At 45.0% G+C, this 12,445-nt stretch overlaps 1 protein-coding gene across 1 annotated transcript in view; it reads left to right on the forward strand.

Annotated features, from left to right (window-relative positions):
• The window catches only part of LOC115073633 (corticotropin-releasing factor receptor 1-like), a 246,210-nt gene that overhangs the window by 109,128 nt on the left and 124,637 nt on the right, over positions 1-12,445 (forward strand). The window contains 2 exon segments of the mRNA XM_029572234.1: positions 9,347-9,379; positions 9,840-10,310. Of these exon segments, the coding sequence (XP_029428094.1) occupies positions 9,347-9,379; positions 9,840-10,310 (504 nt within the window).

Consider the following 12,445-nt stretch of genomic DNA (forward strand, 5'->3'; position numbering starts at 1 on the left):
TCAAGAGAGAAAATCAGAGAGAAAGAGGGGGGGGGGGGGGAGAGTTAAGTTCTCACCTTAGAAAATTTGGAATCTTGTGACTTCACCTGAGGGTTGAGCTGTGTATGTGGGGAAGATTGAAAAGAGAGCAAAGAAAAGCCTTTCATCTTCAAATGGTAATAGCTGCTGATAGAACACCAGTGGCAGCTTGTCTGAAGGGTTTGCTCTGACATAGTTATGTTAATATTGTCAGCTCCTGCTTCAGGTCAATGAACTGATGTGGGAAATTGTCATAATATTGACGGGAAGTTGGCAAGTTATTTTAAATCTGTCACTTCTCTCTTCTCTGTCTCTGGTTCCTTAATAAAATTTTGTAGTGATTGTGGGCCTTGGCTGACAAGCTACACAATATCTTTTTGGCTAGAGCCAAGTCTGATCATTTCTAAAGACACACATACCGACACAAGGGAAGGACAAATTTCAATACTATTTATCCGGGTAAACAGGTATTTATCCAAGCAGATTGACCTTTCTGAAAGTTGCTGTTCTCATTGCATGCATTCGTAACTGCACCAAAAAGAGGCGAGGTTGGGGACTGATTAGCTCATGTACATTGCAAGTTTTAGCACTTTTCCCCAAAATAAATATAATTACTTATGTTTTTGTTTTTTCTGTAGGGATGTGAACACATTGGCCCAATATTCAGCGTTATCCAGCTAAGAAAGCCAGATAAGGCTTCTCTGGCTAACTTACATGGGATATTCAGCAGCACAGCTATGCTGATGAATATTCCCGTACAAATCGCCACTTCGCTGGATAACTCATATCCAGCTAATTTTAGACCTACCATTGAGCAGGTCTAATTTATCCATCTACCGTAGGTGGATAAGTCCAAATATCATCACTTATCCGGCTATGATAGATGGATAAGTATCTCCTTCCTGATCCACCCTTGCCTACTCATTAGATATCCAGCTAACTATTTAGCCGATAAGTACTTATTTGGCTAAGTGGCACCCACTGAACATAGCTGGATAAGTTGCTACTTAACCAGCTAAGTAGTGCTGAATATCTCTTGAACCATTTAACCTACAGCAACCAAATGTTAAGGATATGTGTGTCTATGTACAAACTAGAAATTGACATAACATTTTCCCAGAAAACTTATGGATCTAGCCCAAAACTAAAAAAAAAACCACCCCAAACAAGTTTTCTCATTAAACCAAGAGGAACACCCCCCCCCCCCACACACACACACACACACACTTATATGAATTGCTCCACAATTCTTTTCTGACTTGCTAACTGTACAGGTCCTGTTTTCCCCAAATTGGCTACCTGCACAATAGGTGCAAATGTGCATTGTAAATATTTTTCAAAAGGAAGCTACCCAGGTTATTTTACTTGAACATTAGCTGCAATGTATGGGTGAACAAAGTGTGTAAGGATGTTTGCAACTCTGCACTATTTAAAATTACCTCCATACAGTATATATTGACTGTGTGTCTGTGTATATATATATATACAGTATGTATATATTATCTTATACAACAAACTTTTGTTACATTTTTTTAAATGAATACAAATATGTTTTGCAATTAAGGATTTTTTTGCCAGTTATGATTAGAAGAGGATATCTGCCTATGAAGCAGTCAATCATACATTGATGTCTTTTAAGCGGTGGCTTTAAATCGAGCTCTGAACTGGCTTTTTCATCCTTTGTTTTAAATTAAAAATGTATATGAGCCATTCATTTATTTTGATTAGTTTGAAGACTAAAGTCACATAAGCATTTTGGTAGTAATAAATTTTGATGTTCTTTACATATTTGAAGTGTTTATATATATAATGCTTATTTTACTTCATATATAGAAGCTTATGTCATTTATATATATAAATGTGTAGAAACTTTGATACACGTGGCAAAATGAATTAACTTTATTTTCAGAAACTCTTTCTGCAGTGTGTGCTGGGGTTTTGACTTCTTCTACAAGGATAGGGTGGAAGCTATTGGATAATTATGATAAATATGCAATGTCTAAAGAAGACAGGAGATCTTTCTTTTGACCTTTTTGCAAATGATCCGGTACCTGAGCTAGATTGGACTGAAATCTGAATACTTATGAGGTGATGGTGAAGCTGGAACAGACATTAATGCCCAGAAGGGACATTTATATATCTAGTGTTCTTCCATTAGATATAGTGCTTTGGCTTTGCCATAATCCCTATATGGGGTCTACAGATCTTTAGAGACTCTGGTTTCTGTGGTTGGCTCCATATGTTGTGCAAGTGGGTGTGATGGCTAGATAATGAGAAGAGGATTCTACACCTTTCGTTCTGGATAATTAGGGCAGGCCTGTTGTAAAGCTTGTGGTTTCAGTGATTACATGATGACAAAAGGATTGGTAATGACTAGCACACTGTAGAAAATTGTAACGTCTGTGGTTGTATAATGGCTGTGATCCATACCCTCATTCAAAGAGAAATTGGTAAGAGTTTTAGCCAGGGTGCCCCTTCCTACAACATCATACAGTCTTAACTTCTGCCGTTTGTTGGGCTATTTCTTTAGACTTCACACGACTCAGGAGCACTCCAATGCACATTCTCAGGTAGTTGAATGAAGACTCTGCTTTCCCTGGCAAAGCCAAGCATCTCTTACTCCTTTCTCTCCCGCCCTTCTACGTAGGTTTTGTGTGTTTCCACAGATGTTTGTATTCGCTCCCTATGAAAATATTCATTATCTTGTTAGCTGCTGGAGTGAACTAAGCTCAGATTTGCATTTTTCAAAGATAATCACGCAGCACAAATAATGCTTGTCACCCGGCACTACTAATTGGATAGAACACCAGTCTGTGAGCAGCACCATTACAATAGGAGGTGATCAGGGAGTTACGCCCTCCTGCTCAGCAACACTGGCTTATTTCTTCCAAAGAAAAAGTTCATTACAAATCCCAGGGTGCCAAAGCCTCTGAGATGAAACAAATTTCAGCAGCAGAAAGAACTGACTTGAAGGGAAGGCCTCATACTCTGATATGTTTGCTGACAGTATTACTCACATGGGCTTTTTATTTGCATTTTTCTCCAATGGTTTCTGCCACTCCCTAACCTGCTTCTTCCCTCCAACCCTTGACATACCTGAGCAGTTGCAGGAACCCTCATAGCAGGGGTGGTTCTGTCATGAGGCAGGGTGAGGCAGCCGCCTCAGGTGGCAGAATTTTGAAGAGGCCAAAACTGCCCCTTCAAAACAACTCTTCCGCAACCGCCGCCTCACCCTGCCTCCAAAGTCAAGCTTCGGATCATGCAAGGATAAAATAAACCCCTGCCAATCCCTAACCCTGGGCAGCAGGAGTTGTGTTTATCCCGATGTTATCTCCTGCTGCCGGAGGCCAGTCCCTATGCACTATCCCCGCCCCCTCAACGAAACCAAACCCCCAACCCTGCACATTATCCCCACCCCATCAACAAAACCCAACCACCAACTCTGCGCACTATTCCCACCCCCCAATGAAACCCAAACCCCAACCCTGCACATTATCCCCACTCCATCAACTAAACCCATTCCACTCCTCCTGCGGCATCCACACTATCCACGCTGCCTCTACAAAATCTCCCCCGTGCACTGCCCCTGCCCCATCACGAAACCTGCCTCAAGTCCTGCCCCCAATTTACCAGTCACGCCCTCCCCAGCTCTCCATGTAGCATCTTATTTTCCCTCCCCTAACTATCGGCCAGGCATAAGAGACCCAAACACCTGACCCTTTCTCCCAGGAAAGGGACGGCAGAAGACAAACACCTGCCTGGCACTCTACCTCCCCCATGGCCAGAGACTGTGCCCCGGATGAAAGTGACACAGGTCACAGCCCTGTCTGGTGGTCCTGAGATTAGGGCTCGCCAAAGGGCAGGGGTGTCGGATGGGACGGTGACCTGCCAGGAGCCCAACCAATACCGGGCCTCGCAGCTCCGACCTTACCTTGGGATCCTGCATTGGTCTCATCCCTCCTGGTTACTGATTGCACCACCTCAGGCTCCGACCTGTCAGTCAAAGGGGCAGAGTGAGAAAGAGAGAAAAAAAGAGACTGCGATCGGTAGCCCAGGAGGGATGGGACCCCTGCAGGGCCCCACGGTTAGGTCGGAGCTGCAGGGCCCCCAGCAGCAGGAGATGATGTTGGGATAAACACGACTCCAGCTGCCCGGGGTTAGGGACCTGTGTTGCCAGACGATATCTTTTCCTGCAGGATGCTGATGTGCAGGAAATGCCACTCTCCTTTTTTCTAAAGCCATTCCAACAAGTCCTCGAGGGATCTCAGGGCAGGAGGCGATGCAGACGTCCTGCAGGGTGACTGCCTGTATGTGTGTGCGGGAGGGTGACTGCCTGCCTGGGTAGATGGGTGACTACTGTGTGTGTGTTGGAGGGGGGTGAGAACCTGTGTGTATATGAGAGGGGGGTGTATTGGTAAGTGAGAGTGTTTGTGTGTGTGTGAGTTGGTGGTGGGGGGTGTATGTGTATGAGAGGGTGCTGGAGGTTGTGTGTGTAGGAGGGTGGTGGGGCTGTGGTGTGTGTTTGTATGAGAGGGTGGTGGGGTGTATATTGTATGAGGTGGTGGAGTGTGTGTGTTGTGGTGTGTGTGTGTGGTGTTTGTATGAGAGGGTGGTGGGGGGTGTGCGTATTAGAGGGTGGTGGAGTGTGTGTGTGTGTGTGTGTATGAGAGGGTGGTGGTGTGTGTGTGTGAGAGAGAGAGAGGGTGCGGGGGGTGTGTATGATTTGGTGAAGGAGGTAGTGTGTGTATGAGTTGGTGGTGAGGGTGTGTGTATATATATGAGAGGGTGGGGTATGTGTGTGTGTGTTATATTAGAGGGTGTTTGTGTGTGTGTATGCGTATATATGAGAGAGTTTTTTGTGTGTATATGTGTATGTGTGTGTCTATGAGGGAGTGCCTGCACACGTGTGTGCATGTGTGAGAGTACCTGTATATATGTGGTAAGAGAGGTTAAAGTTTGTACACCCTCCTCCAATCTACGACAATCTCAGAAAGACTGGAATATAAAAGTTCCCAGGTATGGAGAGTGGAGATTTTTTATTTATCTTTGTTAGTTTAAAATATTTTATTGGTGTTTGGTAATATTTTAAACAATTTTATGTGTGTTTTTAATTGGCTGAATTTATCAGCAGATTTGACATTCTTTTTATTGTTATGTTTAATGTTTTTATTTCTTGATTGTGTTTGCATTGCTTACAGAGTTTGGCTTCTTGTGATTTCCAGTTCAGTTTTTGTCTGCACGTTTCAATTTATATTTTATGATCTCTTTATTCTGTATTTGGTGAGAGTTTATCTGTATTGTGCTTGTGTGACTGAGGATTTAGGTATTCTGCTAGCATGTAGTTTCTGTGTAGGAATTTACAACAACTTGGCTTTAATCTGTTTTCCTAAAAGGAGATGTATTGGTATTTACGGCCTGATGTAATATTTTCAGTATGGCCTTTTCATAGGTTGAGTGCTGGCAATTATGATATGGAAGGCTTACTATACTGGAATTGTTAATTTTATTCTTGGCTTTCTGTGGGCTAAGTCCACACCCAATGCATTTTACCATAGGCCTAATATGGGATCCAGTAAAACTGGATCCAGTAAACTGCCTTGATTGCTATGAAAAAGGTAGTTTATTAAGTCTATTAAACTATTATTATTGAAAGTGTGTTTTTTTGCAGTGTATGCCTATATAATATATGTTGTTGTAAGCAATATTTTTACTTAAGAAGATTGTATTTTGAATGGCTATTTCCATTTGGAATCTGCCTTTTTAGGTTGGGGAGGTTAATAAATTTTAAAATGGAAAAGAATGCATACATTTAATTATGTGAGGAGGGGAGGGAAAGGGGAATGAAAGGCTGCAAAGTTTTTTAGGGGATCAAATATCCTTGTATCAGCCCTAAGAGAGTGTGTCACACACAGAGACTTCCACCATTCACCAATCTCTCACACCCCCAGGGGGAAGGTCTTGGAGAAGGGTGGGAGGCAAGTAATAGGGAATGGAGGAGTCCTATTTCTAGACCCAGAGGGTAGGGCGGCCAAAGGCTGCACTGCTCCATTAAACACTAGAGATGTGCTTAGTTTTCTTATGCTGGGTCAGGCTACGGGTCAGCCAACCCATGGAAAACTTTGTTTTCCATCGGGTCGTTTTATTTTCTTGGCTATTTTCGCTGAAAAAAAACAACCCCCCCAACCTTCAAATTTCGTCTATTTATTTATTTATTTATTTATTATTTATACAATTTTTATATACCGTTGCACAGAACGAGTTCTATCTCCATGGTTTACAATAGACAATTTAAAAACACAAGGGAAGAAAGAAAATAACAATACATCGTAAAATTTCCATACATAAACTTCTATAAAAACTATCTAAAATAAAAATTAACAATTAAATTCGTTAAGAACAAACTAAAACGTAGATCATGTAAAAACCTGGCTTATGCTTCAGTGACTTCAGGACTAAAATTAACATTAAAATTAGATAAGAACAGACTAAAAATAGATCATATAGAAAACCTGGCTCATGCTTCAGTGACCATTTCAAATGCCAGTTTAAAAAGCCATGTCTTTAGATCTTTCCTGAATCTCTTCAAATTTTGTTGTAGCCGTAGTTCTTGTGGTAATATGTTCCAGAGGGACGGGCCTGCAATGGAAATCGCACGGTCCCTTACTTCGCTTAAGTGAGCTGACCTTACTGTTGGTACTGTCAGAATGGCTTTATTGGCTGACCTGAGATTGTGCTGGGGGATATGTAATTTTATTGTAGAGTTTAACCATGCAGACATATATCACCATACAATATTTTGTGGATAATGCATAAGGATTTGTACATTATTCTACTCTCTACTGGTAACCAATGTAAATCCATTAAGACTGGAGTGATATGATCCCTTTTTTTGGTATTTGAGAGAATACGGGCTGCAGTATTTTGTAGGACCTGTAAAGGGCATAGTGTCACTTTTGGGAGATCTAGCATTGTGGAGTTGCAATAGTCTAATCTAGTGAATAATAAAGCTTGGAGTACTGATCTGAAGTTTTTGTATGACAAGAATGGCTTCAATTACAACCCCCACCCTCCGGACCCCCTCAAAACTTGCCTAAAATCCATGATGATCCAGCGGGGGTCCCAGGAGCGATCTCTCGCTCTCGGGCCGTCGGCAGCCAGTAAACAAAATGGCGCTGGTGGCCCTTTGCCCTTACCATGTGACAGGGGCTACCAGTGCCATTGGTCGGCCCCTGTTACATGGAAGGAGCAATGGATGGCCCACGCCATTTTCTAAGATGGCGTCAACCGTCCATTGCTCCTATCATGTGACAGGGGCCGACCAATGGCACCGGTAGCCCCTATCACATGGTAAGGGCAAAGGGCCACCAGTGCCATTTTATTTATTGGCATCCGACAGCCTGAGAGCGGAGATCGCTCCTGGGACCCCCACTGGACCACTACGTATTTTAGGCAAGTTTTGGGGGGGTCAGGAGGGTAAGGGTTGTAATTAACTAAAGTTTAATGGTTGGGGTGGGTTTGGGTTTTTTTGATTTTTAAATAAAGGTGCCCCTCCCCCCCCTAACCCGAACAATGAATTTTCCCTGAAGTTTGGGGAAAATCCGTCTCAGGATTCAGGTCCTCCAACCCATGCCGAATTGGACTATTTCTTTGAAATTTTTCAATTCGGCAAAACGATTGCACGACACTATTAAACACTTCTCTTGCGCCCCCTAGTGCAGATTCCGAAGACTGAGAACAAAAAATAACAGACCCAAAAACTGAGTGGTTAGAGCAGAGGGCTGCAAACAAGGAAAGTCAGGGTTCAGATCATATTGCCATTCCTTGTGACCTTGGGCAAGTCACTTCAACCTCCATTGCCTCCCCCCTGCCCTGGCCCTCAGTGATTTCACCTGCATCGGTCCAAAGGGGTGGGGGAGGAACACCATTTCATCCTTCGCCTTAGGCAGCAGATTGCCTTGAGCCGCCCTTGCCTCATAGTGTCAAAGGCTGGTGGAGTATCTTCTCTAACACATTCCCTTCATGAAGCCCATTGAGATCAGCAGAGGCTGCTATCATAACAGGAGCAATCTTCACGCCCTCCCTGGGTCTGAGTGTGCCTAAGTCTAAACTTCCCCAATGGATGGGAAATTGGACCTTAACAATGCTTGATTTTTTAAAAGATTCTTTATATACAGAAATAATGAGTAAGACATGTTGAAAACAATCTTTAGAGACCCAAAAAGGTGCAAAAAGCTTGCAAGGCCATTTGCTTACACAAATTGGAAATGGTGTATCTTTTCCCCAAATCTTAATTTTTGAAGTTTAAGGAAAGGGGATAGATTTGACACAAAATTTGTGGAGACAAAACCTTGTGAAAAAAATCTAAGTGGGGTTTTTGATCAATTCTTAAATTAGTCTCAGCAAGCTGAATATATTAATAGTAATGCTACCAAAACTGGCAGACTCATTGCACTTAGTTTATAAAATCACTGATCATTGTCATTTCAAAATCAGGTATTGGGTTTGTTATTATGTTAAAATCTAAAGCTTCCTTCTTCCCTGACCCTCTTTATTCCTCTACCTCTTCCTCTCTCTTTGCCTTGTTCTCTCCTCTTTGTCCTTCCCGTGATCTTGACCAGTATGACGTCACAATTTTCTCTGTGATACCTGCTGTTTTAAACAGTGCTCAAAGTGGATAAACACTGTGGATCCCTGAAGGCTAGACTATGGAAATGAGGAAAAAAGTGCATGGGAGTAACTTGCTGGTATGGCGATTACTACCCTTAGCCAACAAACCTTCATACTGTTGATGCAATTCATTGCTCTCTGCTTTAACGGCAGGGGGAAAAGAGGAAAAAGGGAATTAGTTTTGGACAACAACCAATAATTTTACGGTCTGGGAAAACAAATACGCATGGGGGTAACTTGCTGATGCAGCTGTTACTACCCTTAACCAATAAGCCTTATACATTGCTCTCTGCTTCAATAGCAAGAGATAACAAGGAATTGGACTTGGACAGCAACCAACAAGGGCCCTTACTTTAACAGTTTGGGAAACTAAGTATGAGGATTTCTTTGTTTCTATGTTTCTCCTAGGACAAGCAGGACAGAAGTCCTCACATGTAGGAGACATCATCCGATGGAGCCTGGCAAGGAAAGCTTTTGTCAGTTTCTAGAAGCTTTGACCAGCACACTGAGCATGCCCAGCATGCCACTGTCCATGTGTCCACGCGAGGTCCCCCTTCAGTCTCTTCTTTTCCACGGTGCAGTTCCCTCGCAGTTTGTGGAGCTCCAATTTTTTCTTGACTTTTGCTAACAAGTGCTGTGTTTTTTCTTGTTCCATCATTAGGTCCCCCTTCACAGTTGGTGCCTCCTCGGCATGGTAAGTTGAAGTTGCGGCTTTTTTGCTATTTTCGCTTGATCCCCGACACATTGCCTCTCGATGATCGCCGGTCAGTGACCGCACGCTGGGTAATTTTTATGACGTCATCCGGTTTTCATCGGTGCCCCCAGTGCCCACAGACCTTGTCCATCACAATCCGCATGAGGTTTGTATCTTCTGCCTGGGGCCTCGCATGACATCCGTGGGTGTCACGTGTGTGACCAGATGACCCCCAAAGACCATTGTGCAGGGCTTGACAAGGTGGAGAAACTTTTCAGTTCTTCCACATCTGCTCCATCCACATCTGTATCGGAGTCATCGACACTGAGAGGTCGCAGGAAGCCCATTGATATGCTTCCTCTTGATACTCCTCGCTCCACTTCTTTGAAGGATCGCGGGGAAGGTGACCAATCCTCCATGATCTCACTGGTGTCCTGAACATCGGGATCCACCTCTTCAGCGCCACAGAAAGACCAGACCGAGCACTGGGGGAGATCCCGCAAGCACCGACACCAGTAACAGTCGGCACATGGCTCTGGTTCCAGCACGTACTGGCGGTGGCCGTACTGCCGCCAAAGCAACCCCAGCCATCAGAGGCCCCATCTTCCAATGTCCCCGGGAGTCCCAGGTGTTCCCCACAGATATTGGTGCCGGACACCATGCCACCTCAGAGACCCAAGGAAGAGATGGTGACGCCTCATCCCCCTCCTTCAGTCCTGGCATCACTAGACTTTCAAGAGGAGCTGGACTGCAGTGTTCAGACCACGGTGCTCAGAGTTCTTCAGAGCATCGAGCCGCCCCTGCCACCAGCCCCCATACCAGAGCCCGAGCCTCCGCCATCTGTCCTAGCACCCCTGCTTGAGCATCTGGTCGTCCTTTTAGGTGCCCTAGCAACGCAACTGGTGCCCAGTTCAAGGAAGCTCTTTTACAGGCAGAGGAAATATTATCCTCCGGCCTCCCGAGCTCGCATGCCACTAACTAGCTTCAGGGGCCGTCCTCGCCAACAGCTAGCACCTAGACCTTAGCCAGCACCCCCGCAAACCCTGGCTATGGGGCTTTGACTGGCAGTGAGGCAGTGTGAGTCAACTGAGCATACCCCTGAAGCCGGATCCCATGGTGGGAGGCAGGCTTCTCAGCTTCGCCCATAGCTAGGAGGAGAGCACCTTGGACCGATGAGTCCTTAACTTAGTTCAGCAGGGGTACCACCTCAACTTCAGCTGGCTCCCAGGGACCTCTCCCCCATATCCATCATGGGTTTCATACGCCCAGCAGGACATACTACAGACAGAACTCTCTGCCCTTCTCACAGCAGGAGAGGGACAGAGGGTTCTATTCGAGGTATCTCCTAATACAAAGAGGAGCGGGGGCTGGCGCCCCATCCTCAACCTCAGGGCATTGAACAAGTTTCTCTTAAGAGAAAAGTTCAAGATGGTCTCTCTGGGTATGCTGATACTTCTCCTCAGAAAAGGAAACTTCCTTGCCTTGGCAATCGAGTCGGCACTGTATTGTGTTTTAGTTTGCCTCCATGTTCATAGTCTTGTTCCAGCCTTGTTCCAGTATCCTATTGTTCCAGCCTTGTTCCAGCATCCTACTGTTCCTGCGTCCTTCTGTTCCTGCATCTGTCTGCCCGTCTTCCCAGGTAGTACCCTCGGACTGTCTCTCTGGTACTGACCTCGGCCTGTTCCTTAACCATCCTGTCTGCTGCCTGCATCCTGACCGCTGCCTGCCTTGTGACCTTGACTGACCTCTGCCTTGTTGACTACTCCTCAGACTGGTCCTCGGATTCTGACCTCGGCTGCCATTGACCATGTCTCCTGATTCTGGCTCTGTCCCTTGCCTTGTCATCGCCTACGCTATTTGGGCCTTCCTTTCCTCTCCAGGACAACAGCATGAAGTCTGACTGCACTCCCTTGCTGATCGTGAGCACGCCTCTCTACTACCCTCCGGGAGACCCTGCGAGGCGCACCTAAGTCCAAGCGGCCCGGGTTCCTACGGGCTCCACCCGGGGGACCTCGGGCTTCCAGTGGTGAAGCTCATCCCAGCCTCTGTCTCCTCCTGTGCTCCGCCCCGTGGGGGCAGGTGCTTCTTGGTCCGTACCAGGGAGCCGTTCTCCACGGCTCCTGGACAAGGGTCCACCTCCAAGCGCAACACATGTCCTTAGGTGAAATTTGGCAATTTTATGAAGCAAACTTATATAAGAGCATTTCTCAATGTCAGAAGCTGAAAAGCAGGCAGCAATTGCTTGGAAGCTACGGATGTGCTAAAAGCAACATCGGTACAAATAGTCTGTAACTGTGGGCAAGGTGTCAGGACCTGTGATTCAGTTCCAGTGGGGTTTGTTCTAAAGCCATGTTAAGTTTTGCACACCCCTCCTCCCTCCACTTGTAGGTACCCAACCCCTGCAGGTTGTAGCTGCATGAGGGCTGTGTTTCATAGCTTCCATAATTAACTTAACACACTGAACATTATCACTGCAGATGCATTTGCAAATTCTAGCTCATTAACCATATGGCCTGCATTCTTGACAGTTGAATCAGCTGGCTCATAAGGTGCATTTTAAGGAATATTTGTGTAATCGAGCAATGGAGTGGTAATGGTACTGACTTTTTCAGGGTTCCTTCTCTTTGTGATAGGAGTTGGTAGCTCAGTCCTTTAGGGCCACAGAGAAGTAAAATTTTTCAGAGGGCAAATACCAATACCTGAAAATTTACCTGACCAACAAGACCAAAATTTATGCAGATATTTTTGAATATGCATGGTAGATCTTCCAAACACCATCCTAGTTTGCATCCCACAAGAGCCTGAGTTTCTTCTACATCTTCTGCAATAAATGCAATTTCAGGCCAATGCAATATTAGCATGCAGAAAACGGGCATTCATGATTGATCACCTGCTCTCCTAATGCGCATCAATGTACCTCTCCGGGGCACCCGATGTAATATTTAAATGGATTACCATGGTAAAAAGGAGGCACAGCCACAGGTTAGGAAAATGGATGCTCATTAATTGAGAGTCCCTTTTCCTAACCTGACTGCCGGCACATGTTTTTTTTTTTAAGGTTTTTCC

Source organism: Rhinatrema bivittatum, chromosome 12 (assembly GCF_901001135.1).
Source record: "Rhinatrema bivittatum chromosome 12, aRhiBiv1.1, whole genome shotgun sequence".
Classification (NCBI taxonomy): Eukaryota; Metazoa; Chordata; class Amphibia; order Gymnophiona; family Rhinatrematidae; genus Rhinatrema; species Rhinatrema bivittatum.